At 35.7% G+C, this 26,359-nt stretch overlaps 1 protein-coding gene across 6 annotated transcripts in view; it reads right to left on the minus strand.

The window, feature by feature from the left end:
• The window catches only part of Pds5a (PDS5 cohesin associated factor A), a 143,396-nt gene that overhangs the window by 12,702 nt on the left and 104,335 nt on the right, over positions 1–26,359 (minus strand). For all 6 annotated transcript variants that reach the window (XM_076863804.2, XM_076863801.2, XM_076863803.2 and 3 more), the window contains exons 21-29: positions 25,792–25,950; positions 20,920–20,988; positions 18,559–18,695; positions 14,218–14,341; positions 13,785–13,989; positions 13,212–13,326; positions 3,975–4,107; positions 2,629–2,748; positions 1,314–1,376 (exon numbers count right to left, since the gene is read on the minus strand). In XM_076863804.2, the coding sequence (XP_076719919.1) occupies positions 1,314–1,376; positions 2,629–2,748; positions 3,975–4,107; positions 13,212–13,326; positions 13,785–13,989; positions 14,218–14,341; positions 18,559–18,695; positions 20,920–20,988; positions 25,792–25,950 (1,125 nt within the window). The remainder of the gene's footprint in view (positions 1–1,313; positions 1,377–2,628; positions 2,749–3,974; positions 4,108–13,211; positions 13,327–13,784; positions 13,990–14,217; positions 14,342–18,558; positions 18,696–20,919; positions 20,989–25,791; positions 25,951–26,359) is intronic.

Raw genomic sequence — 26,359 nt, forward strand, 5'->3', positions numbered from 1 at the left:
ATAAACTGATCCTTACAACTCAAGTCTCCCATGTATCGAGGACTACTGGCATGTACCCCCACACCTGGCTCTTATTGCTTAATCAAAATAGGTACCTAAAACATTGAAATACATAATAAAATGTCTTGTAAACAAACTACTGAATATATGTAATATTTTTAGCAATTATTTAACAAGAATTAAATTTCTAGGGCTGGGGTTGTGGCTCAGTAGTAGAGCACTTGCCTAGCATGTGTGAGGCACTGGGTTTGAACCCAGCACCACATTAAAAAAAAAACTAAATAGGGGCTGGGGTCATAGCTCAGTGGGTAGAGCACTTGTCTAGCATGTGTGAGGTACTGGGTTCGATTCTCAGCACCACATATAAATAAATAAATAAAGGTAAATTGACCACTAAAAAAAAAAAATAAGCAAAATAAAGGTATTGTATGTTCATCTACAACTAAATATATATATGTGTGTGTGTGTGTGTGTGTGTGTGTGTGTGTGTGTGTATAGACACAAAGAATTAAATTTATAAACATTTTTAGGACTCATCACATTAGTTTTATGAAATATTAATTATTTAATTCATTAGTATTCAAAATTATTTTTTAAATACTAGGGATTGAACCTAGGGCAATTTACCACTGAACATTTTTTTTTTTTTAATTTTTCTTTCTTTTTTTTTTCCTGTGGCGCTAGGGATTGAACCTAGGGATTTGTGCATGCTAGGCAAGCACTCTACCAACTGAGATATGTCCCCAGCCTCCCCTCCTTTTTTAAAAAAAGATATTTCCAAATTGACTAATTCATTAGCACTCCTTTTTTAAATTTTTTTTTATACTTGTAGATGAATAGAATGCCTTTATTTTATTTTTTCACTTTCATGTGGTGCTGAGGATCAAACCCAGTGCCTCACCCATGCTAGGCAAGTGCTCTGCCACTGAGCTACAGTCCTAGCCCCGCAGCCCTTTTTAAAAATTTTTTATTTTGAGGCATGATCTCACTAAGTTGCTGAAACTTATGATCCTCTGACCTGGGCCTCCCATGTTGCTGGGACTACAGATGTGAGCCACCATGCCTGACTATCTCATTTATCTTATACATGTAAGTTTATTACCCTATTTCTCAGTAAAATCTGCATTTTATATTGTATATAAATTAATTTGAAGCTTTTCATTATCGAGCAGAACACATGGTGGCAATTCAGAAGAGTAATTTGTGGCAGAAAAAATTCTGACCATCAGATGCTACAAACCCATAATATGATACCTAAGGTACTATAAAATACAGAGGACATGCAGTAGAAGATATATATACACACTTAATACCTTTCCTGTTAATAGAAGTACTCTTGTCTCTTCTGAAATATAACTCTTGTCATTACAGAAGTCCTATTTAAAAAAAGAAAAACAAAAGCCTATTAAATTGTACATGTGTCTTTTTATCATACAAACAAAACTTTTCAGGCATTGTACCCTGCAATAATAATCATATTTATGCTTATCTATGTCAATTCATGACCTAGACATTTTTTTAGTTTGAGAGGTAAATTTTCTAAATTTCAAATGAAGCAAAATCCTAATTTTTCATATGGCTTAGTGGAGTCTCCAGTTTATGTCTTAAACAATTTTCACCTCCTCTATTGTATTATAAAATCTTCTTTTCTTGGGCTCTCAAAGTAGCTTATATGGTACTATGAATATTTCAGTAAGGAACTCCTCACTGGATCAAGGAAATTATATTATCCTCATTAAAGGGAAAAACTTGTCACTTAAGTAAATATATTTTGTTTCTTAGAACCATTAAAGAAACTTGAAAATATCACATAAAATCAGGAAATAAATAAGACATTTTAAAAAAAGTTTTAAATTTCAAAATACTTGAGAACACTTCAAAGAGCTTGGGTTATCTAGAATATTTACTGACATTTGGTGCACATAGGTTCTCCAGCCACAGAAAACAAAAGAATAAAAGCCTTATCTCTCACTGTAACTATAAAATAAAGTACATTAAAAAAAAAAAAATCAATTTCGTAGTAGCAGAAAAAATGTATTACGTGTAATCAATTTAAGAGTACCATTTATTGAATGCTCACTGTGTAATAAACTCTTCAACTAAACCTAGATACTATTAATTATTAACTATTCATATATAATTTTTATATCTACATTACAGAGATGAAGGAATCAAATCTCAGAGGAGTTAAAACTTAGTTCTCAAGTCAGAAATGATTGATGAGAATCCAGGTCAATCAACTGCCAAGACCAATTCCATGAACTCTAATATTTGATTTCATATGTAGATATATTTATATACTATACCAGTTATTTTATTGTCTATAAACATATTAACAGCATTTAAATAAAATGAGGTCAAAATAATTTTGAAAAATCTGAAAAAACTGTTTTTCCTACTAGAAACACCAGAAGGAACATAAGAATTAAAAAACTTTATTTGTATTCCTATTTAGGAGAGAACGATATTATGCAGGGGTCTAAAGAAAATTTCCCCATTCTTCAATAAACCTAAAGTTGTTTTTTTTTTTTTTAAACTCTGTACTCAAGATTATCTAATATTTGTTGATGTAATTTATATTTAAATCATTTTAAGTATGGTAGAAAAATTAGGTATATAAAAAATTACCTTTTCAGGTTGTGTAAAAAATTTCATTGGAAGGACTGGGTCCTTTGGTGAATCTGCATTGCACAAAGCACTTTTACTATTTATAACACACAGAGCCACATCACATACTGTATAAAGTTTCTAGGAAAGAAAATAAAGATTTTTACATAATTTTCATGATTACAAAATAATCAAAAGAACCACTTCCACCAAATACATAAAAATTATAAACAGACTATGTGGTTATTTATTCCTTGAACATTTCCTTTTTCTGTTCTGTATAGCTTCCTCCTGATAAAGGGGGCTGGGTGAATGACAAACAAACAACCCCTACCTTAATTTAACATGAATGCCAAGTATGAAGTAGAGAAGACAAGTCAAAACAAAGAAAGCATACAACAAACATATTCATTTTTCTGTAACTCTTGGTAGAAATACATAAGACAGCATAGTTATAAATTTTGGATCCCTCCCACCTGTACCTGTAGTGGTGCTGAGGATACAACCTAGAGCTTGGAGTATGAGAGGCAAAGGCTCTATATTCTCAGTCCAAACACTATTAGTTTGTATCCTCTTGCTTTGCAGATACTTTGATGCCTTTTTTAAACTGTTTTTCTTTTTTTCAGTTGCAGATGGACACAATACCTATATTTAATTATTTTTTTAAAATCTGGTGGTGAAAATCGAATCCAGTGCCTAACACATGTAGGCAAGTGCTCTAACACTGAGCTACAATCCCAGCCTTTTTTATTAAAGAGTACTAAATATCCCAAAATAGAGATGGGGATGTGGCTCAGTGGTAGAGCATTTGCTTGGCATGCAAAAGGCACTGGGTTCAATCACCAGCACTGCAAACAAACAAACAAACAAACAAAAAACCCAAAAGCCAAAAACAAAAGAAGCCAACCAACCAAACAGAACCCCTCCTCCAAGCCCCTAAATAATAAATTTTTTTTTGTGATAAAAAGCAATAAGGGGCTGGGGCTGTAGCTCAGTTGTAGAATGCTTGCCTAACACATGTGAAGTACTGGGTTTGATCATCAGAACCACATAAAAATAAAAGAATTTTGTCCGTCTACTACCAAAAAAAGAAAAAAATTTAAAAAAACAAAAAAACCTGACCCTGAGTATATTTTAATAAATATTCTGCAGGGGCTGGGGTTGTGGCTCAGCGGTAGAGTGCTTGCCTCGCATGTGTGAGGCCCTGGGTTTGATCCACAGCACCACATAAAAATAAATAAATAAAAGTGAAGACATCAAAATAAATAAATAAATATTCTGCGATTAAAATTATGTAATGATCAGAAAAAATAAGTTGATGTATTTTTCTGACATCTTAATATCCTCTGGCCTAATATTCATCTTACTTCATTTGTCTTGGTTTCATCTGGAGACTGGGCATCTCTGGTTAGCTTGATGTTCTCTGCCATCTTCTTCATAAAGGCATGGCTATTATTTTCATTCTTTGTCATTAAAACTTCAAGCATGAACCACAGGCACCTAAATTGTAAAAATATTAGGGAGACAAAAATGTAAGTGCTTTTGCTTAATGAAATAAATATCTTATTGGAAAGGTCTGTTGTCAGAATGTAATCAAATAAAAAAATAAAGAAACTCTACTCTTAGTAAGTAAGAAGTATATTAGTCTATTACATTCAAGTGGAAAATAATATATTAAAAAATGAAAACATAGGGGTGGGATTGTGGCTCAGTGGCAGAGTCCTTGTTTACAAGTATGAGGTGCTGGGTTCCATCCTCAGCACCACCTCAAAATAAACAAACAAACAAACAAATAAAACAAAGGTATTGTCTCCATCCACAATTAAAGAAAAAAAAATGAAAACATAACATGAGAAATTCTGACATCTGCATGAAGCATATAAAAACTCACACTATAGTTATTTGGTAAACATTTAGATTGTCTGACATGTCTAACACTGAACATGATGAGCAAAACAGAACCAGCCAGAGTTTTGACATACTGACTGAGATATGGAGGTTTATAATTGGTATCGAATTCTGCTGAGATCCAAATCTGAATTGCATGTAGTAGGAGGCTGGTGTGCGTGCTAACAAGCCTCTTAGCTAAATAATTATATTTTAAATCATTTTTGCTGTTTTGTACTTGTTACTATACACTCATCAATACATAAAGCATATGAATGCAACACAGTAAAAGTAAACCCTAAATCAGGCTGAACATTAGAATCACGTGGGGAACTTACATTTGACAAATCTGGGGGCAGCACTTGTTTCTTTCTTTTTTATTTTTATTTTTTGGTATCGGGGATTAAACCCAGGGGTACTTAACCACTGAGCAACATCCCCAGCCTTTTTTGTGTTTTATTTAGAGACAGGGTCTTACTGAGTTACTAAGGGACTTGCTAAGTTGCTGAGGCTGGCTCTGAATTTTCGATCCTCCTGCCTCAGCCTTCAGAGGGATAACATGTGTGGACCACGGTGCCTGGCCAGAACTTGTTTCTAATAAATCACCAGGAAGAGCTACACATGTGTAATCCCTGCAACTTGGAAACCTGAGGCAGGATTGCAAATTTGAGGCCAGCTTTGGTAATTTAGGGAGAGCCTGTCTCAAAATAAAAAATAAAAAGGACTGGGTATATAAATAGAATGCTCCTGGCTTCAATCCCCTTCAATTTTTTTTTTTTTAATTGCCAGGATGATTTATATGTAGGGCTACTGCGTTTCTCCATTAATGGGAGAGAATTAATGATATTCTGTATGAACTTTGCATATATTTCATGTAAATATTTTAAGAGACTAGCTTAATCATTTAAATGAATATTGATAGCTTCTATAATACTTATTAACTTTGGCAAATAGTTAACTCTAGTTAGATCTAGATGGTTGTTTCAATTCTGGAAAATCAAATAAAGGAGAATAGGAAAGACAATAAATATGAGAAGAATAACAATCAGCTAATAGAACTTCTCAAAAGGTTTTTCTGGGTGTAAACTTCCCTAAGAGGTCACAGAGATTAAAAGAAAACAACAACAACAATAACAAAACAAAACAAACAAAAAAAAAACCATGACTAAAACCAAGTCTGATTTTATACTTTTAACAAAAATGCAACATAACTAACCTAAGTTATCTGAGCAATTATGTGCTGGACTAAGATGAACAACACAGGACTCATTCATTCTACAAGTCTGAGGAATTCTTTGTTTATGTGAACACTGAAATCATTAATTCTTTGGGTTCAGAATTCTGAGTTTTATTAATTTGATGAGTCTTTGATCCTTTTAGACAGAACTATTACATTAAAAACCACACAGTAAGATTTTAAATATGAAATATATATGTAAAGGCTATAATATGTACCAATCAAACATAGACTTTACTCACTGAATCAACTGGAAAGAAGTATGTTAATTCAGGATAAAAAAAAATTATTAAATGTAATTGCTAATTTTAACCCATCCTCTGGATTCCTGTAAAGCTGTGCTTCTTTCCTTATCCATTTCCTTTCCAAGTCTTTTCAATGAGCTTTCTGAAATGTACTTTCCATAGCAAATAAATTTTAGTGAATGTTCACTTCAGCATTTTATCACAACTGAAACCAGGCTCCTCAGCTGCTCCCCAAAATACTTGCTCTGCAATTCCCTTAAGTTACATCCACTTATTCTACTAGATGTTCATGCTTAGAGTGGGAGGATAGGTTCAGCTTCTATCTTCCTTACTGCTGATTCCAGTTTTTCTGTCTGTGTTACAATTTTCCTAGGAAGTTTACACTATCTGGCTATTTCTCCTATCCTCTCCTTGTCAATGTCATCTATCAACCTCCCCGTGATTTCTTAATCCCAATATTCCACTTTCTCGAGACCTCCTTTTCAGTTGTCCTCCAAATAATTCTACTATTAAATCCATGGTCTTTGACCTCATGAGACCCTCCCAGCCCCTGGCCTTGCTAATTCCTCAACTCTAACCTTCTTGGCTTTCTACTCCTGCACCTTCTCTTCATTATTCCCTTTCTGGTTTATATTACTTGAGCCAACATTTTAATCACTCTCCAAAACAGTCTCAACTCCCTTACAATTTTCCTGTTGGTATACTTGCCTTAAAATTCAAAACCTGAAACAATCCAAGTGTTTGGCTTATTGGCACCTACATCCAGAATGTTTAACTACTAGAGAAAAATTATGCACCTGAGAAGTTTAACTATAAATTTAAGATTTTTGGACAGTGTTTTACTAAATTGCCAAGGTTTGCCTTAAACTTGGTGACTTTCCTGCCTCAGCCTCCCAAGTCACTGAGATTACAGGTGTGTACCATTGTACCCGTCTACAGTAGCTATTTTCTTTTTTTTTTAACCTTTATTTTGTTTATTTATTTTTATGTGGTGCTGAGGATCAAACTTTAGTGCCTCACACATGCGACGCAAACGCTCTACTACTGAGCCACAACCCCAGACCCTTCAGTAGCTATTTTCTATCTTCTACTCATATTTATGATTCTTTCACCTTCACCTACCAGCAAATATCCTGTTCCTTTGATATACAGAAATAAAATCCATTAGATGAAACTTTCTCAATTTTTTAACACTAATTTTGAAAATTATTATTATTATTATTTTTAAATAGACTTATTGTTCCAAGATTAATTATTCCAAGCACACTTAAAATTTTTTAAAAAATTTTAATATTTATTTTTTAGTTCTTGGTGGACACAACATCTTTGTTTGTATGTGATGCTGAGGATCGAACCCGGGCCGCACGCATGCCAGGCGAGCGCGCTACCGCTTGAGCCACATCCCCAGCCTTATTATTATTATGTGATAGGGATTGAACCCTGCAAGGCAAGCACTCTACTAACTGAGCTATATCCCCAGCCCTTGGAAATTATTTTTATTCTTCTTCCTTCACCTTTATCTATCCTTAGGATTGAATCCATTCTTCCTTTTGGAGACCCCACCTCAATATATTACCACCATTATTTTCTTTACCTGCAAATCATATCCCACCTTCTCTGTCTTCTTTCTAGAAGACTTTTGTTGGTTTCTTCCCTCCCTATTCACAGCTAATTTGAATCTTCAAAGAATTGCTTACCTTATTTCTAGTTCTCATCATTTGGCAGTATGGCTTTTACCCGAATTACTTCACTGCAGAGGATCAAACACAGGGCCTTGGGCATGCTAAGCAAGTACCTACCACTAATCTATACCTTCATTCTATAGGTCTTTATAAAAAAGTCTCTCTGGGGCTGAGGATGTGGCTCAAGTGGTAGCACGCTCGCCTGGCATGCGCGAGGCACTGGGTTTGATCCTCAGCACCACATAAAAATAAAATAAAATAAAGATATTATATCCACCTAAAACTAAAAAATTCTCTAATGCTGGGTGCAGGGGAACAGGCCTGTAATCCCAGCAGCTCAGGAGGTTGAGACAGGGGGATCATGAGTTCAAAGCCAGCCTCAGCAAACTAAGCAACTCAGTGAGACTATGTCTCTAATAAAATACAAAATAAGGCTGAGGATGTGGCTCAGTGATTGAGTGTCCCTGTTCAATCTCTGGTACCAAAAAATAAATAAAATTCTCTCTTAAACCAGGCATGGTGGCACACACCTGTAATCCCAGAGATGCTGCAGCTAAGGCAGGAAGATCATAAGCTGGATGCCAGTCTCATCAATTTAGCATGGCCCTAGGCAACTTAGTGAGACCCTGTCTCAAAAAATAAAAAGGGCTACAGATGTTTCTCAGTGGTTAAGTGCCCCTGGGTTCTCTGGTAGGTAGGAAGGAAGGAAGGAAGGAAGGATGGAAGGAAGGAAGGAAGGAAAGAAAGGAAGAAAGAAAGAAAGGAAGAAAGAAAGGACAGAAAGGAAGAAAGAAAGGAAGAAAGAAAGGAAGAAAGAAAGGAAGAAAGAAAGAAGGATTAAAAAGCGTAGAAAGAGGATTGGGGCTGTGGCTCAGTGGTGGAGTGCTTGCCTAGCACATGTGAGGCACTGGGTTTAATCCTCAGCACTATATAAAAAATAAATAAAGTTATTGTGTCCATATACAACTAAGAATATTAGAAGTATAGAAAGATACAGAACAAAGTGTTAACAGCAGCAATGGGTTTTGGGGATATATAATTATAAATATTTTCTTCTTTTTAACATATTTTCATATTGAAAATCACTATGATAAGGAACAAATATTATTAAACACTAAAGGCTAACTTAAGTATGATTTTTTTCCACATACAAATATATTGCTACTGATGTAAGAAAAAAAAACGGCAGAGTAGGAAGCTTCAGGTGTCTGCCACAAAGATAAAATAACTATTATACTAAGAAAAAAAAAATCAGTATCAACTGTTTGGAATGCTGAGTCCCTATCAGACACTGAAGCCAGAGAAGTATATGAGGAAGAAAGTGGGGACTGCTTATGATAAAAGCACTTAATAAATTAGGATTAGAAGATAATTTCCTCAACATGAGAAAGGCAACATATAAAAACCCCACAGCTAAGCTGGGAACAGGGGTACACACTTGTAATTCCAAGGACTCAGGAGGTTAAGGAAGGAGGAATGTAGGTTCAAGTTCTCAGCAACTTAGCAAGACTCTGTCTCAAAATAAAAAATAAAAAGGGCTGGAGATACAGATGGGCACCCCTGGGCTCAATTCACAGTACCCCCAAAAGAAAAACAAAAACCCCCACAGCTGGTATCTTTCTGGCTGTACTGCTGTAGATCCATAGAAGGATTCCCCCACCCCAACCCTACTCCCTGCCAGGTCAGAGTTTCAGGTACTGCCTAGCACAGAGAGCAACCCCTAGCCTCTTAGTGGCCTTGGACTGAGAACAGGGCCAAGAGAACAGAGGAACAGGAACAGGGAAGCTGCTTGGCTCCTTCCCTCTATAGCTCTGTACAGTCACAGTCAGTGAATGACTACTAGGACATTAAAATTACATATGGGACTCATGTTCTACTTCTACTGGATGTGCAGTGCGGATCTATAGTATGAAGTCTGGGAGGTGACATTTTTAACCAGTATTCTGAATGATTCTGATGCAGTGAAGAAGACAAAATAATTGATCTCATTGTCAGAGTTTAAGAAGGGGTTAAGGGCTGGGGATGTGACTCAAGCCGTAGTGCGCTCGCCTGGCATGTGTGCCGCCCGGGTTTGATCCTCAGCACCACATACAAACAAAGATGTTGTGTCTGCCGAAAACTAAAAAATAAATATTAAAAAATCTCTCTCTCTCTCTCTCTCTTAAAAAAAAAAAAAAAAAAAGGGGGGGGGGTTAAATAAAAAAACCAACCCCTCCCCCCAAAAGTGGTCATTCTTGAAAATGGATCCATTTTGAAGTTCACCTGGAATAAGCTATCTTAAAATTTTGTAAAGGAAATTATATCTAACTTCATAATTAAGATGACTTATCATGTAAATAAAGCATGTGTGGTTTACTACAGCTTATAAATAATCATTTTTTTTTTTCATGCACGATAGATTAAATGAACACAAAAGGAGTGAAGAAAAGTGAGGGGATTGTGTGTCTGTCGGAGAATGAGGGCAGTGAAGTGCTACTGGGTACACTTCAGAAGAGTTTGGATTGTTTGTCTGATTTTGGATAGAAGACCTGGCCCTGGTATATTGGTGAATTGTCAAAGGCTAGGAAGAAAACATGCAGTTAGCCATAGCAATGGGATAATGTCTATGTTTGGGAAAAACCAATATCTAACTGCAGTAGAAAACTCTGAATGACCCCTTCAACAAAAAAGCCAAGTTTGTGTGTTCTATTATGTGGCCATTATAACTCAATGGGATATTATAAAAAGTCATCTCATTGGTAATATCTGGTTTATATGAGAGTGAATATGTATTTATTACTGAAAAAAATGACCTAGTGAACTCAAATGAATTTATGACACATGCACAGTAATTTTCCCAATGTGACATTTGCAATATTGTTTGTTTCTATTTACAGAAAAAGTTAGGCACTGGGTTCGATCCTCAGCACCACATAAAAAAATAAAAATAAAAATAAAGTTATAAAAAAAATAAAAAAATAAAAGCAAGTTGAAGATGCTGGCTTTCATTACTTCATACCAGAATTGCTAGTCAAAGCAATTTAGGCAAGAGAAAGAAATAACAGGTATCTAAATTGTATTTGCAGATACGATTGTGTATGTATAGAGAACCCTAAAGAATCCATAGAAAACCTGGGCACAGTGTACATGCCCTGTAATCCCAGCTCAGGAGGCTGAGGCAAGAGACTGCATGTTCACAGCCAGCCTCAGCAATTTAGAGAGACCCTATCTCAAAATAAAAAAGGGCTGGGGATGAGTGCCCTGCATTAAATACCTAGCACCAAAACCAAAACAACAATAATAACAACAACAAAAACTCCCAAACCATCAAAAAAGCAAAAAACAAAACATAATTGTCAAAGAGTCAATAAATGAATTGAGCAAATGTGCATAACAAAATGATTTCTCTACATTAATAATGAATAAGCCAAAATGTATATTAAGAGAACAGTTTCATTAATATAGCATAAATAAAAATGAAATATTAGAGGGGTGAAACATGTACAAACTTTTGAAAACTACAAAACACTGCTGAACAAAAAACTTAAAAGACCTAAGTGAAAAGAAAGAAATCCTATGCTAATAGCATCCTAAAATTCATGTGAAACTTTAAAGCCATAACAATCTTGAAAAAGAAGAAAACTAGAAGGACTCACGTTTCTCGATTTGAAACTTTGGGGACTGAACCCAGGGCTTTGCACTCTAGTATGGGACTATCTTTCCAGCTGGCCAAATGATTTATGATAAGGGCGCCAAGCCAACTTTTAGGGAAAAAAAAATATCTCTTCAACAAATGGTGCTGGGGAAAATGATATTCATAAGCAAAAGAATGTGTCTGGTGCTGGGGATATAGCACAGTTGGTAGAGTGTTTGCCTCAGGCACAAGCCCTGGGTTCTAATACCCAGCACTATCAAAAAAAAAAAAAAGAGTGTGAACCTTTACCTTATGCCATATACAAAACCAATTCAAAATGAATTAAAGATTTTATTTTAAGAGCTAACATTATAAAAAATCTTAGAAGAAAACACAGTAGAAAATCTTTATGAATTTGGATTCTTATATGAAAACAAAATATAGGCAAAAGAAAAAAACTAACCTTCATTAAAATTAAAAACTTTTATTTATCATAGGATACTATCAAGAAGTTAAATCATATATCTGGATAAGAAATTACATGGTAATACAGGACACTCAACAGTGTTACATGCTAGATAGAACCAAAAATATACAACACTGATTTTAATTATAACTCCAATTACTCCACAAACTTAAGTACTTTTCCCATATCAATGCTTTTTTTTTTTTTAAACAAAAGATATAGTTTGGCTATTTTGCTCAGGCTTGTCTCTAACTGCTGGGCTCAAGTGATCCTCCTGTTTTATCCTCCTTAGTACTGGAACTACAGGCTTAGTACCATGCCTGGCTTACTTTTAAGTTTAATTCTTCTATAACTGTCCTGCTTTGGGAATTGAACTCAGGGGTACTTTGCCATTGAGCTACATCCCCAGCCCTTTTTATTTATTTTTAATTTTGAGACAGGGTTAGGAACACTAAGTTGCTAAACTAAACTGGTGAGCCTGACCTTGAACTTGTGATCCTCCTGCCTCAGCCTCCTGTGTTTCTGGAATTACAGAAGTGACCAAATGAGTTACTCCTTAAAAAATGCTGAATTCTTAAGTTTAGGATTACACTTAATGTCCCACACAATCAAACTGATACTTTAAATATAAGATGAAGTACCATTTCAAGAGTGCAAAAGAAAAACGCGGCAATGGGGAAAGAAAGAAAATAGTGATTTAGGGCTGGTGTTGTGGCTCAGTGGTAGAGTGCTTGCCTTTCATGTGTGAATAACTGGGTTTAATCCTCAGCACTACACAATACAAATAAATAAGAGGTATTGTGTCCATCTACAACAACTAAATTAAAAAAAAATAGTGATTTAAAGTTTGTTAGAGGCCATTTGTAGATAATCCTCAGCCCCCTTTTACTGTCACGCTGCATCATACACGAAGCTCTATTTTACATAAACAGCACATTTTGATTCAGTGTTTTTACTTGTTATAGATCTACCACAGACTATTCTGTGTATGGGTACATATTTTGAAGGTATTATCTTTTGAGGTCGCACATAAATGTTAGTTTTTTTTTTTTTAAATAATATTTATTTATTTATTTTAAGTTTTTGGCGGACACAACATGTTTGTTTGTATGTGGTGCTGAGGATCGAACCCGGGCTGCACACATGCCAGATGAGCGCGCTACCGCTTGAGCCACATCCCCAGTCCCATAAATGTTAGTTTTAAAATGAGAATTTTTTTTCTCGCAGAAGTGACAGGGATGGAACCCAAAGTTTTGCACATGCTAGGGATATGTTCTTCCACTGAGCTACATTCCCCAGTCCATGGGGGAAAAAAATTTATTTCATGGCTTTGTAAATTATTAAATTGAAGGTTATCTTAATATAAACAGTAAAAATCCCATATTATAAAAACTAAAATAACTTTTTTCAAATACATAGACAATTAAGTAACTGCAAAGAATTAGGAAAGAAAAAAAATCAAAAAAAGACTTACTCTTTGATATCACGAAGCTGATCAACATCTTGTGATCTTGTAAAATCTGGATCATGGGCTAGCAGGTGAATCATGTATGGAACTACATATTCAGGCAACAGTGATAATAATTTCTCTAAAGTATAAAATATCATTATTAATAACAGTGCTTTTATATAAATTCCTTCTTATGAGTTCTAACCACTTCGGTGGTTCAGTTTCCACTTTTCCCCTCAGTTATTTGTAAATTAGAAGCAACATGATATTTAGATGACACTAAAATACTTATACTTTAATTTCAAAAGATATTTAAGCTTAAAGATATTTGAAATATAGGATAAAATTATTTACCCTGATATCTGAGAAATATGTTCAAATCAAACTATAGATACAATTACCCAAAACAGTGTGCAGTATAAGTAATCAGGACTCAAAACCCAGGGTTATCAGTTTTTAAGCTCATCTTAAGTACAATGATAACATTTTATAAAACTCCCAGTGCTATTATAAATTATAATAGGAATAGAAGACTGCCTCTCTCAAAAATTATTCCATTGTCAAGATCTGTCACACTGGGAACTGTCAAGTACTTACCAGTAGCCATAGGATTCTGTTTAATGTATTCTCTGCGTATACTGATGTTTTTTAGTAAACACTGTCGTGCATGTGCTCTTCTCTCCTTCACAGGATCTTTGGCACACAAGGCAAAGATCGCCATGTACTCCAATGGGAGCAGTAACTTTACAAGTGCCTTATGCAGCTTCTGAGCAAATATCTGCCTTACTTGGTAACACTCATCCTATAGCAGCATAGAAACAAAAACACTTAAAAATTGGCAAACATTTACCAAAAAGGGGAGCAATTTCAGCATTTCTGTTTTGTTTTGTAAAATGATAATTATGTTAGGGGAATAAAATAGCAATCTCTTTAATGCATATATCAATATATTAAATGGACTTGCAGTTATATTAAAGTAAATGAATTTAATTTTGAAGAGATATACATGGCAAAAAAAATTGTTACTTACATTAATAACAAGTGCACAGAGTTGAAATTGTTCTGGAGTAATAATTTCATGGTAACAAGGTTCCTGAGCAAGCTTCATTATGGCACTACCAGCAGCTAATCGCAAGCGAGACATATCAGATTTACTATAAACAAACAAAAAAGAAATAAACATTTCCTATAACCATTATCATTCATAAAAGTGCTTTGATCCCTTTTTGAGTGTATGATACACAGGGTAAAATTTATGCTTAAAATAATATACTGTACAGATACAGGAAAGCTACTTTGAGTCCATGAACTTCACGTAAAGGGAAAAAGGCTAAAATCACTATGACTTTGTGATACAAATTTATCTACCTTCCTTTCTCATCATGCTCTAGCTCAATCCATACAGCTAAACAACTTCGTTTACTTTATTTTTTATTTTTTTTTTTTGGGGGGGGGTGCTAGGGCTGAACCCAAGGCCTTATGCATTTTAGGCAAGCAGTCTACCACTGAGCCACATACCTAGCCCTAATTTTGCTTACTCTTACAATCAAACTATTTATAATATTAGAAAGAGCAATTTACATCAGGATATCTAGAATATATAATCATTATAGAAAATGTGATTTAAAAAATGAAAACAACTAAAGAATTAAAAAACAAACAGTATCAATTTTAAATCTATTTTCTTGGGCTGGGCTTGTGGCTCAGTGGTGGAGGGCTCACATAGCATGTGTGAGGCCTGGGTTGGAGCCTCACCACTACATAAAATAATAAATAAAAATAAAGGTATATAAAGAAATAAACCTATTTCCTACATTGTCTGTGCATATACATAAATATACACATAATGGATATCTAGCTTAATCTTACAATGTCTGATGAAATGTCAGGGAAGCAGCTAGGAGGGAAGTAGTATCACACAAATAACTCAAAGGAAAGGATACAGAGATTAAGAGCCAGTGTCTACCTTAGTACTAGTACCTGGGGCCAACCTCCTTCCAGAAAATGAAGTTTTTAAAGGGAATCTATGAGGGCTTGGCACTCTCACCTTCACTCCATAAACTTATGTAATTTAAATGATAATATGTGACAATGAATGGGATGAATGATAATCTTCCTATTTCAATTTTTTTTCTTTCTTTCTTTTTGTTTTATAGTACCCAGGACAGAACTCTACCACTAAGCTTTTTTTGTGTGTGTGAAAAGAGAATAAAAAATATATATGAATACGTATGCAAAACAAAGGATCAATATCCTTTCTCTTTTTTATTTTGAGACAGGGTCTCACTAAATTGCTAACACTGGGCTGGAAATTGTGATATTCCTGCCTCCTGTGTAGCTAGCATTACAGGTACGCACCACCATGCCTGACTTTTTATTTTGAAGATTTTAGGAAATGGGAAGAAAAGTTGGTTTGAATCTACTGGGACTTTTGATTAGCATATAAGAAGAAGAAATATGGCATACTAAGATAATTGGATTATTAAACTTGAGTACTGATTGATAGCACATGCCTGTAATCCCAATGACTAAGGAAGCTAAAGCTTGAGAATTTCACAACATAGTGAGACCTTGTCTCACTAAGTAAAAAAAAAAAAAAGGGGGGGGGGAGGCGGGGTTACTGGATGCTGGGATTAGAGCATAGACCAGTGATAGACCACCCTGGTTAAATACCCAGTACCAAAACAAACAAACAAACAAAGAGCACTGGTAACATTGAGACCCATCAAATAGCTTCTCTAGCAGATAAATCATGAATGAATGAAAATAAGAGGTATTATTTTAATGCTTATTTTGTCCCAGAATAATTTTCTATAAGATGAGTCATTGGGGCTTAGAAAAATCAAGTACTTTACACAAGTTCACAGAGATAATAAATGGAATATTGAGTTGTTTCTAATTCTAGAGTCCAAGCTAATACCATGTTACAAGAAAAATTTAAAAGTCCATATTTGTCCATGGTTATTCATTCCCTTATTTTTTCTCATAAATAATGCTGGAAAAACTTGGTTTGCTACATTTGTGTGTATATTTTTATTATTTCACAAATGTGAAAATACTGGGTTAAAGGATAAGAACTATTTGGCAGTGTGGGTGGGGTGAGGTAAGGTGGAATGGAGGAGGCGTGCTACTAGGAATTGAACTCAGGGGCATTGGACCACTGAGCCACATCCCCAGCCCTTTTGTATTTTATTTAGAGACAGGGTCTTACTGAGTTGCTTAGTGCCTTGCCTGTGCTGAGGCTGACTTTGAACTCACTATTCTCTTGACTCAGCCTCCCGAGCTGCTGGGATTATAGGTATGCAGGCCTGCGCTGCACTCAGCCTCAGCCTTTTTTAATTTTAATTTTGAGACAGGGTCTTACTATATTACCGAGGCTCCTCCAAGTTGCCATCCTGCCACTTGAGCCTCCCGAGTAGTTGGGATTATAAATACACACCACTGTGCCTGGCTGGATAAGAACATTTCTAAGGATCTAGATACCAAATCCCTAACCTTTCTACAAATATGATAGGTTCATTCTCACAGGAGTAATGACAGAAGCCATTTGCCTGATTCTACTAAACAAAAATTGCTTTAAAAAATACTTTTTTTCTTGATTTGGTAGGCAAACGGATGATCACTTAAATTTAAATTGTTTTAACTGCATGTAGTGATGTTAAACTTTTTTTTTTTTTTCAGGTCAACTGATTATATTTAGTCTTCATCTTTAGTGGGGATTCTGCATATGTGTGATTGATTTGTATGAGCTCATTACTATACACTATACAGTAATCCTACATTTAATCTTCTCACATCCCTAACCCAGCGCTAATCATCATCACTCTTTCATAAAAGGCTAACCCTTGGCTTACTTTATTTAAGAATTTAGCACCATCTATTGTAATTGCTCATTTTATCTCCTCTAACTAGACTGCATATTCCTTGGAGGGAAGGACTTTTATATCTTTAAATAACACTGCAGGTGGAAGGCTTGGCGTAGCTTGTCTATAATCCTAGTGACTTGTGGGGTGGGGTGGATTAAGGTAGGAGGATCCCAGGTTCAAGGCCAGCCTCAGCAATTTAGCAAGATCTTGTCTCAAAATAAAAAATAAAAATGGCTGGAGATGTAGTCCAGTGTAAAGTGCCCCCGGGTTTAACCCTAGCATTAAAAAACCACACACACACACACACACACACACACACTCTCACTCACACTCCCTCTCTCTCTCTCTCACACACACACACACACTCACACACATACAACCCCATACAACAGTACCTGGTATCTAATAGTGCTCAGCAAATATGAAATGCATAAAGAAATGATTAAATCTCTGTCCTCTAAAACAATTTTTTAAAGAAGGAATGCTTCATAAGCAGAAATCTTTACTTATATCTACTGGTACACCTGCTCCCTAAGTAAACCAAGATTTTTTTCTGGGGTATGGGATACTGAGGATCAAACCCAGGGACACACTACCACTGATCTATATTCCCAGCCACTTTTATTTTAATTTTGAAACAGCGTCTTACTAATTTGCCCAGGCCTGGCTGGAACTTGTGATCCTCCCACCTCAGCTTCCCAAGTAGCTGGGATTACAGGTGTGTACCACCATGCCTGGGATAAACCAAGAATTTGAAAGAAAGAAAAAAAAAGCAATTGAAAAAAATGGGTGTTTTTCCATCTTAAAAAGAACACAAAAGAGACGGGAATTAAAAAGACTTGAAGAGTAGAAATAGAAAGCAATTTGTTTTGTTTCTTTGTATCTGTAGAATACAGTCTCTTCCTCAACTACTAGGTGGCTTTAACTCTTCCTTCTTTGAAGTACCATCGATATTATTATTTTCTTCATATTTAAGTCACTACAACTTGTTCTATCACTTTTTACTACAAGACAAATTTCTTGAAGACAACAACTGATCTTTTTTAAAATAATTTTTTAGTTGTCAATGGACTTTTCTTTCTTTCCTTTCTTTCTTGTGCTGAGGATCAAACTCAGGGTCTCACATGCCAGGCAAGTGCTCTACTACAGAGCCACAACTCAAGCCCTGCAATAACAGATTTTTTTTCCCCCCTGCAATGCTTCTCATGGGGTTTTGCAGAGTAGAAATTCAACAAATTTTGTTTGAACCAAAGGTGGTTCAAACAAAACTGTAACACTGGACTACAGTGATTATAGTTAGTTCTTTTATGTTCATAGAAAAAAACAGAAACATTACTGAAATAAATGTATTCTAAGAGATATAAACCCCAAGTGGCTACTAAAGATTTAATTCCAGAGAACCTAGTGCAATTACAACATTCTATATTAATTAGGTAAATAATTCCAATGCAAACTCTTACCAAATTTTCTGAGCTAAAGAAATTGGAAAGGAAGATAAATCTCACCTGATCCTCTTTTGCTCTGTCAGGTCACCCTCACTAACCAACATCGCCGATAATAACCGAAGAGTTGAATTGGCAGATTTAGATTGGTTGTTTTTCATACCCAACAGCCACCTTACCAGAAGTTTAATTGCCTGTACCTATAAAATATTAACATGCTAAAAAAAGAAAGCAACTTACAATTCCAATTAAAGGGAAGATAATTTCTAATAATTAGATTAATGAGCTTACTGAGGTTATATATCTGCAAATTTTATTATACAACTTTAAGTGATAAGTAACAGTCACAATAAAAACTAGTATTTATTCACTATTTACAGTACCAGGCACTTTCCCCAGAGCTCCTTATTTTCAGCAGATAAGGCAACTGAGACACATTACTGTAATAAATAAATTTTGCAACATCTGGCTCCTGAACTCTGATTTTTGACACTAGAACAGTTGTCCAAGATTTTTAAATTATTTAAAAATACATGATTTAAAAATAGCTACTTAGAACAGTGGCTCCTAGGCCCTTGGAAAGTTTGAGGAAGGGTGATGGAGACAGGATGGCTAACAGATATAGGAATGCAGTTGGATAGGAGGAATAACTTATAATGTTCTATAGCATAGTAGGATAGCTCCAGTTGACAATTGTATTTCAAAATGGCTAGTTGAAAGATGTTCCCGGCCCAGAGAAATAATAAATGTCTAAACTAATTATCTTGACTTGATTATAAATTAAATATGTACTGATTTATCACATCCTACCCTGTAAATATATACAATACTATGTGTCAAATAAAAATAAAAAAATAAAAAAATCTATTTAAAAATAAATTGAAACTATTCTTATTAAAAGCAACTATTTATTTATTTATTTATTTATTTATTTATTTATTTATTTTTTGGTTCTCGGCAGACACAACATCCTTGTTTGTATGTGGTGCTGAGGATTGAACCGGGGCCGCATGCATGCCAGGCGAGCGTGCTATCGCTTGAGCCCCATCCCCAGTCCCTAAAAGCAACTATTTAGACAGAATTTAATATTTTCCTCTTTTATTTTTATACAATTGAAAAACTGAATAAATCATGAAATGTACTTTAGTCTTACTTAACATTCTCACCCAAAAAACGGGGTTTCCATAATTATTTGTAGCCAGATTTATTTGATCTTAGTATCAGTTAGTACACTTACTGATAATCAGGAAAACTAAATTTATAGAATACATGATTATGAAGTAAAACAGATTATAAAAAATGAAATAATCTCATATATTAAATTCCAAGTCCAGCCCTTTAAAAAATTAGCTCTAATAACATTCAATTCAATTCATTCAATTCAAAAGTCACCAATTTTGTAATAACTGTTATGGTTTGGATGTGAGGTGTCCTCCAAAAGGTCACACATGAAACAATGCAAGAAGGTCTGAAGAAAGTGAAACAATGCAAGAAGGTCTGAAGAAACAATTGTGTCATAGCCTTAACTTAACCTAACCAGTTAATTGCTCTCTGATGGGATTAACTGAGTTTGTTGCTAAGCGCACGTGGGGTGTGTGTGTGTGAGGGGGGGAGTAGTTCATTGGGGGTGTGGTTTTGGAGTATATATATTTGTATCTGGTAAGTGGAGTCTCTGTTTCCTGATTACCACCCACATAAACTGCTTTTCTCAGCCATACTCTTCCACCATGATGTCCTGCCTCACCTAGATCCTCAAGGAATGGAGTCAGCTGTCCATGGCCTAAGACCTCTGAAACCATGAGCCCCCCCCCCTTTTTTAAACACACAGAGAGAGAGAGAGAGAGAGAGAGAGACAGAGACAGAGACAGAGACAGAGACAGAGAGAGAATTTCAATATTTATTTTTCAGTTTTCGGCGGACACAACATCTTTGTATGTGGTGCTGAGGATCAAACCTGGGCCCCTGGCATGCCAGGCGAGCGCGCTACCGCTTGAGCCACATCCCCAGCCCTGCCATGAGTCCTTTAATAAACCTTTTCCTCCTCTAAAATTGCTCTGGTAAATTCCTTTTAGTCACAGGAACAAAAAATCTGACTAAAACAACAACCTCTGTCTTTGCTAAGTGAATATGATACGTTTGTAGATTTTGGTAAGTCTATCTATAAGATACCTCTGAGAACCAACATTCCACAAACTATCCCTGTGTATACCAGCCTTACCACAATTGATTCAGACTAAAGACACTAACATATACAAGGAACAATGAGAACTACAATTTGAGAAACAATTTTTTTTTTTTTTTTGCTATGGATTTTAAAATAAAGCACCTTGCTGAAAAATGCTAATTAACTGTTAGGTTAAAAAAAAGTTACCTATGGACATTCCTTCTTTCAAGTAAAGGTAATGAAGACCTACACAAATTTACCTTTGCTAGTACTTCAGGGGACACCTCTTCATCTGGAGACCACAATTTTCCATTCTTCTCACCTGTTGACTATGGACAAATGAAAAAATTTAGCTTTTAGAAAGAAAAATTTAAGTTTTTGCTCATTAAGTTTTTCATGCTGAGCAATGCCAAGTTCTGGGAAAGGTTTAAAAAGTCTCAGCAGAGTTTGGAAAAGAAGAATGAAGTTGGAAGAGTCATATTCTCCAAGTTCAAAACTTAACCATAAACCTATATAACCTAGACAAATATAGATAGAGCAATGGAACAGAATAGGGAACCCAGATAACCCTTGTATAATTCCTTTTATATTATATAATAAATTATATATATATATATATAATAAAATATAATACACCGCCACTGAGCTATATCCCCAGCCTTTTTGAGCCAGGGTTTCATTGAGTTGCTTAGCGCTTTGCTAAATTGCTGAGGCTGGTCTTGAACTTGAATTTGTGATACTCCTGAGCTGCTGGATTAGAGGTGTATGCTCTGAAGCCAGAATTAGATAGACAGTCAGTGTGTGTAAGACAGTCAGTGTGTGTAAATCAGGTCGGATCAAGGAGGCCAATTTTGAGTGAATTCAGGAAGTTGGAGACTGTCCCCTGAGGGATTGAAATGTTAATTCCTTTAGAGCTCTACCACCACCCCTATCAAGAACCAGCCTCTGCTCCAACCAGTAGCAAGATAACCAGTCCCAGGAATTTCCTCTCCCTACAGGGAGCTATAAGGTTGTTAATGTGTCCTTGGCTACTCCATCCAGCCCTGCCCCCTTCAGTCTACAGGTTTCCCACCTTTAGATTCTCCTACAGAGCATTCCTGGGCCTGGTCACTGTATGCAGGAAGGAGAAAGATAAGGAGGAAAGGCAGGAGAATAAAGGAAGCCTAGGACATATAAAAAGGGCAGAACACCTTGTTTCTCGGGATACTAGGATACCAGCTATGGCCCCCTTGTCTGTTACCCCTTTTTAAATAAACCCTGCTTCATATGCTTGCCTCAGCACGTGTTTCTCTAATGTTCAAACTTCAACATGTGGGGAGGCAGGACTCATCACTGATAACCTGAGGTATCACCACTGTGGCCAATTTGTGTGAATTATTTTTGAAAAGGGGGGCCAAGAATAATCCCTGGGGAAAGAACAGTCTCTTCAACAAATGGCATTAGAAAAATTGTATATCCATAAGCAAAAGAATGAAGCTGGATTATTATACTATATGTAAGCATTACCTTAAAACAAATAAAGAAAAATCTTTAAGAGCTAAAAATATAAAACTCTTAGAAGACAACACAGGGGAAGAAAGTCCCATGATCTTGGACTGGACAAATACTTTGAAAGGATCAAATATTCAAAATGTATAGTTTTAAACTCAACAACAATCATAGACAACTGAAGTAAAGAACTTGAATGACAGCTCTCAAGAAGATAAATGGATTGCCAATAAGCATATGAAAAAATAATCATTGACTTCATTATTTATCAAGGAAATGCTAAACAAAACCATGAAATACTATTCTACTCCAACTAGCATGGCAATTTTTGAAAAGGAAAACGGTGAGAGTTAGCAAAGACGTGGAGAAACTTGAATTCTCACACATTGCTGGCAAGAATATAAAATTATACAGCCACTGTGGAGAATAGTACAGCAGTTCTTAAAAAAAAAATCAACAGAGAATGATCATGTGTTCCAGCAATTTTATTCTAAAGTACATAGCCAAAAGATTAGAAACAGGGACCTAAATGTTCATATTAATATTTTACAGTGGCCAAGAGATAGAAACAACCCAAGTGTCCAACAGATAAAATGTGGGATATACATACAAAGGAATATTATTCAGTTATGAAAGTGAAGCCAGATTTAAAGTTAGGTATTCAGTGTAGTTAGGTAAATTGGGTCTAATATCGAGTAAGATCCAAAATGGAGGCCATGTTGAGAATGAATTTCGGGAAAAGCAGAACAACTCTTGGAATGTTAATGTCCCTAAGGCCCAGAGCCCATCCCAAAGAAGTGTTAATGAAACAGCTCCCAGCAAACTAGAAGATGCTGACTCAAAAGTCCTTCCTGCCCAGATTACTTCTTTGGCCCACCTGTGCCCCACCCTTCGGGTCTTCCCACCTACATTCACTGAAAGAACTATAAAAGGGGGAACACATTCGCCTTTCAATGGATTCCATCTCTTGGGTCCTCTTCTTCCTCTGGAGGAAGTCTTTTCTGCTGTCCTTTAATAAACTCCTTCTTTCCACTCTGACCTTGCCTCGGTGTGTTTCTTTGGTGTTATACTTCAACATTGGGGAAGCAAGGACTCTTCACCGGTCAACAGCAGTAACGAAAGTAATAAAGTTCTGACATACTACAAGATAGACGAACCTTTAAAATATGCTAAATGAAGCCAGGTGCAGTGGCACATGTGTGTAACCCCAATGGCTTGGGAGGCTGAGGCAGGAGGATCGTGAGTTCAAAACCAGCCTCAGCAACTCGGTTGAGGCCCTAGGTAATTCAGCAAACCCTTATCTCTAAAGGGGCTGGGGGTGTGGTTAAGTGATTGAGTGCCCCTGGGTTCAAATCCCAGTACCAAAAAATAAATAAAAAATAAAAATAAAAAAACATGCTAAATGAAATAAACCAGACATAAAAGAGATAAACTACAATAGGCAAATTCACAAAGAAAGTAAAATAGAGGTTCTAAGGGTATAAGATAGGAGGTAATGAGGAGTTATTGCTTAATGGGTATAGAATTTCTATTTGGGATAATTAAAGAGATCTGGAGATGAATGGTGATGGTGATTAGATAATGAGGAGAATCTAGACAATGTCAGTGAATTGTACACATAAAATAAGAAATTTTATATATATATTATCACAATTAGAAAAATAAGCCAATAATGACCATGTTAAAATAGGATCTATCAGAGAGAATTGCTAATGTGTATATCTGAAGTTAAGATAGGAGGATTCCTTTTTTTGGCGGGGAGATATTAGGGATTGAACCCAGGAGATGCCCCCAGCACTCTTAATTTTTTATTTTGAGACAGGGTCTTGCTAAATTGCTGAGGCTTGTCTTGAACTTGATTCTCCTGCCTCAGGCTTCTAAATTGCTGGGATTACCGGTGTGCTCCCCTTCACCAGGCTAGATAGAATGATTTCTAAAGGTCTATAGCACAGTAGGAGAGCTGTGGTGGACAACAATTAATTGAATATTCAAAATAGCTAGCACAAAAGATTTTGGATGTTCTCAACACACAAAAAAATTTATATGCCTGAGATGATAGATATACTAATTACCTTATCTGATTATTACTCATTAAACACATATTAAAAAGTCACTGTACCTCCTTAGTAATAACTGTGTCAATTAAAAAAAAAATTTTTTTTTTGTACCAGGGATTAAACCCAGGATTATTTAACCACTGAGGCACATCCCCTTTTTAAAATATTTCACTTAGAGACAGGCTCTTGCTGAGTTGCTCAGTGCTTTGATAAGTTGCTAAGGTTGGCTTTGAACTCAGGATCCTTCTGCCTCAGCCGCCTGAGCTGCTGAGATTACAGGTGCTGGCAAGTTGTTAGTAGTGAGGGTTTAAAACTATTTGACTATGTGGAAAGGTTAGAGAAATTTTAGATAATTTGGATTTGTGTTAACACTGAATTGAAAGTCACCACACTAATCCATTATGTAAGAATGGTCTGTGTTTATATTCAATAACTCTTTTTTATAATTTAGATCCATTTGGTAAACTAGTGATTCTCCCCACCCCCAAACAATTGTAGTACCAGGGATAGAACTAAGGGCTTTACACATGCTAGGCAGATGCTCATCCCCAGTTTTCTTTTCTTTTTTAAATTTTCTTTTAAGACAGAAACTTGCTGCATTGCTAAGGCTGGTGTTTAATTTGCAATTCTCCTGCTTCAGCCTCCTAAGCAGCAGCTAGGATTATAAGCATGTACCACTATGCCTCAGCTAATCCACTTACGTTTTTAACAGTGTTTCATAACACAAAATTCTATCAATCCAGAAAACTGTAAATGATCATTTACAAGTCTGGATAATAGCATTTGACATATATTTTACTTAATGATTCATACATCTCATGTTCTCATTTTTTCTTTTCTTGGTGCTAGGGACTGAACCCAGTTCCTCCACGCATGCTAAGCATACATTCTACTACTGAACTATAACCTTGTCCCTGTTTATTATAAGACAGGGTCTTATTAAGTTGCTGAGGCTTGCCTCAAATTTGTCATACTCCTCCCTCACCCTCATAAATCTGTGGGATTATAAATGTGTTCCACAATACCCAGCTTTTTTTTTTCTTTCTTAAATGTTAACTGTTGAGATCCACAGTTTAGTCGGAATGACACCTGGCATTTTGCTACAGGGAACGGTTCAAAGGTGACCCTGCTCTGGGAATAGGGTTGCTCCAGGATTAGGGCGGATCCTGCTGCCTTGGGCACCTGGAGTTCCCGTTGAGTTCTCCCAGGTTGCAAGAGAATTGGGCGCTGAGCCCGTGGAGAGTGTGTGTTCCCGGGAAGTGTAGGTAGAGTGCCTGTGAGAGTTTGGGAATAAAGAGTTGCTGTTTGAACCTACAAGGCTTTTTGACGGCTTGGTTATTTGTGCTCAGCTAGTAACAGTGATCTCAAAGTCAGGCAGTTAAATGGAAAATTAGTAAGTAAACAAGAAGGGACAATGTAGAAAAATTTTAAAGGAAAAGAGAGGGGTTGGAGATATAACTTAGCATGCATGAGGTCCTGGGTTCAATCCACAGTTAAAGAAAGAGAAACAGAAATGATGGATGTTTTTGTGATGATGATGTAAAAGTCAATATCATGACTCTAAATTTAATTAAGTGAGAAACTTACCCTGTCATTCATTAGTAGATCTTTCACAATAAAATTCGCTACTACAGATTTCATTGGGGAAGCAAACTGATCTGGTGCTAACATAGAAATGTGGCCCAGTGAAACTAATGGAGTTATAAGTTGTTCTGGTACATCAGCATTCAGACTTCTACTGAGTGGCTATAAAAATAAAACAGAAAAATTACTAGTTTGTTTCATAAGTATGTAAAGATTCTATGGAAACAGATTTCCCTGAGTCTTCCAAATTTATCATGCCCAAATCAGCCTATTTTAATGATATAATTTTAACCACATTAGAGATTTGTTTCTTAATTCACCTACTGAAATTTAACAAAATTGAAAAATTGAAGAAAAAAAGATAAAGGAAAAAATTAAGCCCAAATAAAAGAAGTAAAAATGAGAACATTTCTGCTTCATCAAATCTGTTTTATTTCTAGCCCGTCTACATAAGGTTTCCCATGCTGGTGAATTTCTTATCCTGTGGGGACATTTTAGTGACTTAGAATAATAAAAAGTTAAGAGTTCATGGGGTTTTGTTCATATTCTTTGCAATTCATGATAATAGGAC

This window comes from Callospermophilus lateralis, chromosome 8 (assembly GCF_048772815.1).
Source record: "Callospermophilus lateralis isolate mCalLat2 chromosome 8, mCalLat2.hap1, whole genome shotgun sequence".
Taxonomy (NCBI): domain Eukaryota; kingdom Metazoa; phylum Chordata; class Mammalia; order Rodentia; family Sciuridae; genus Callospermophilus; species Callospermophilus lateralis.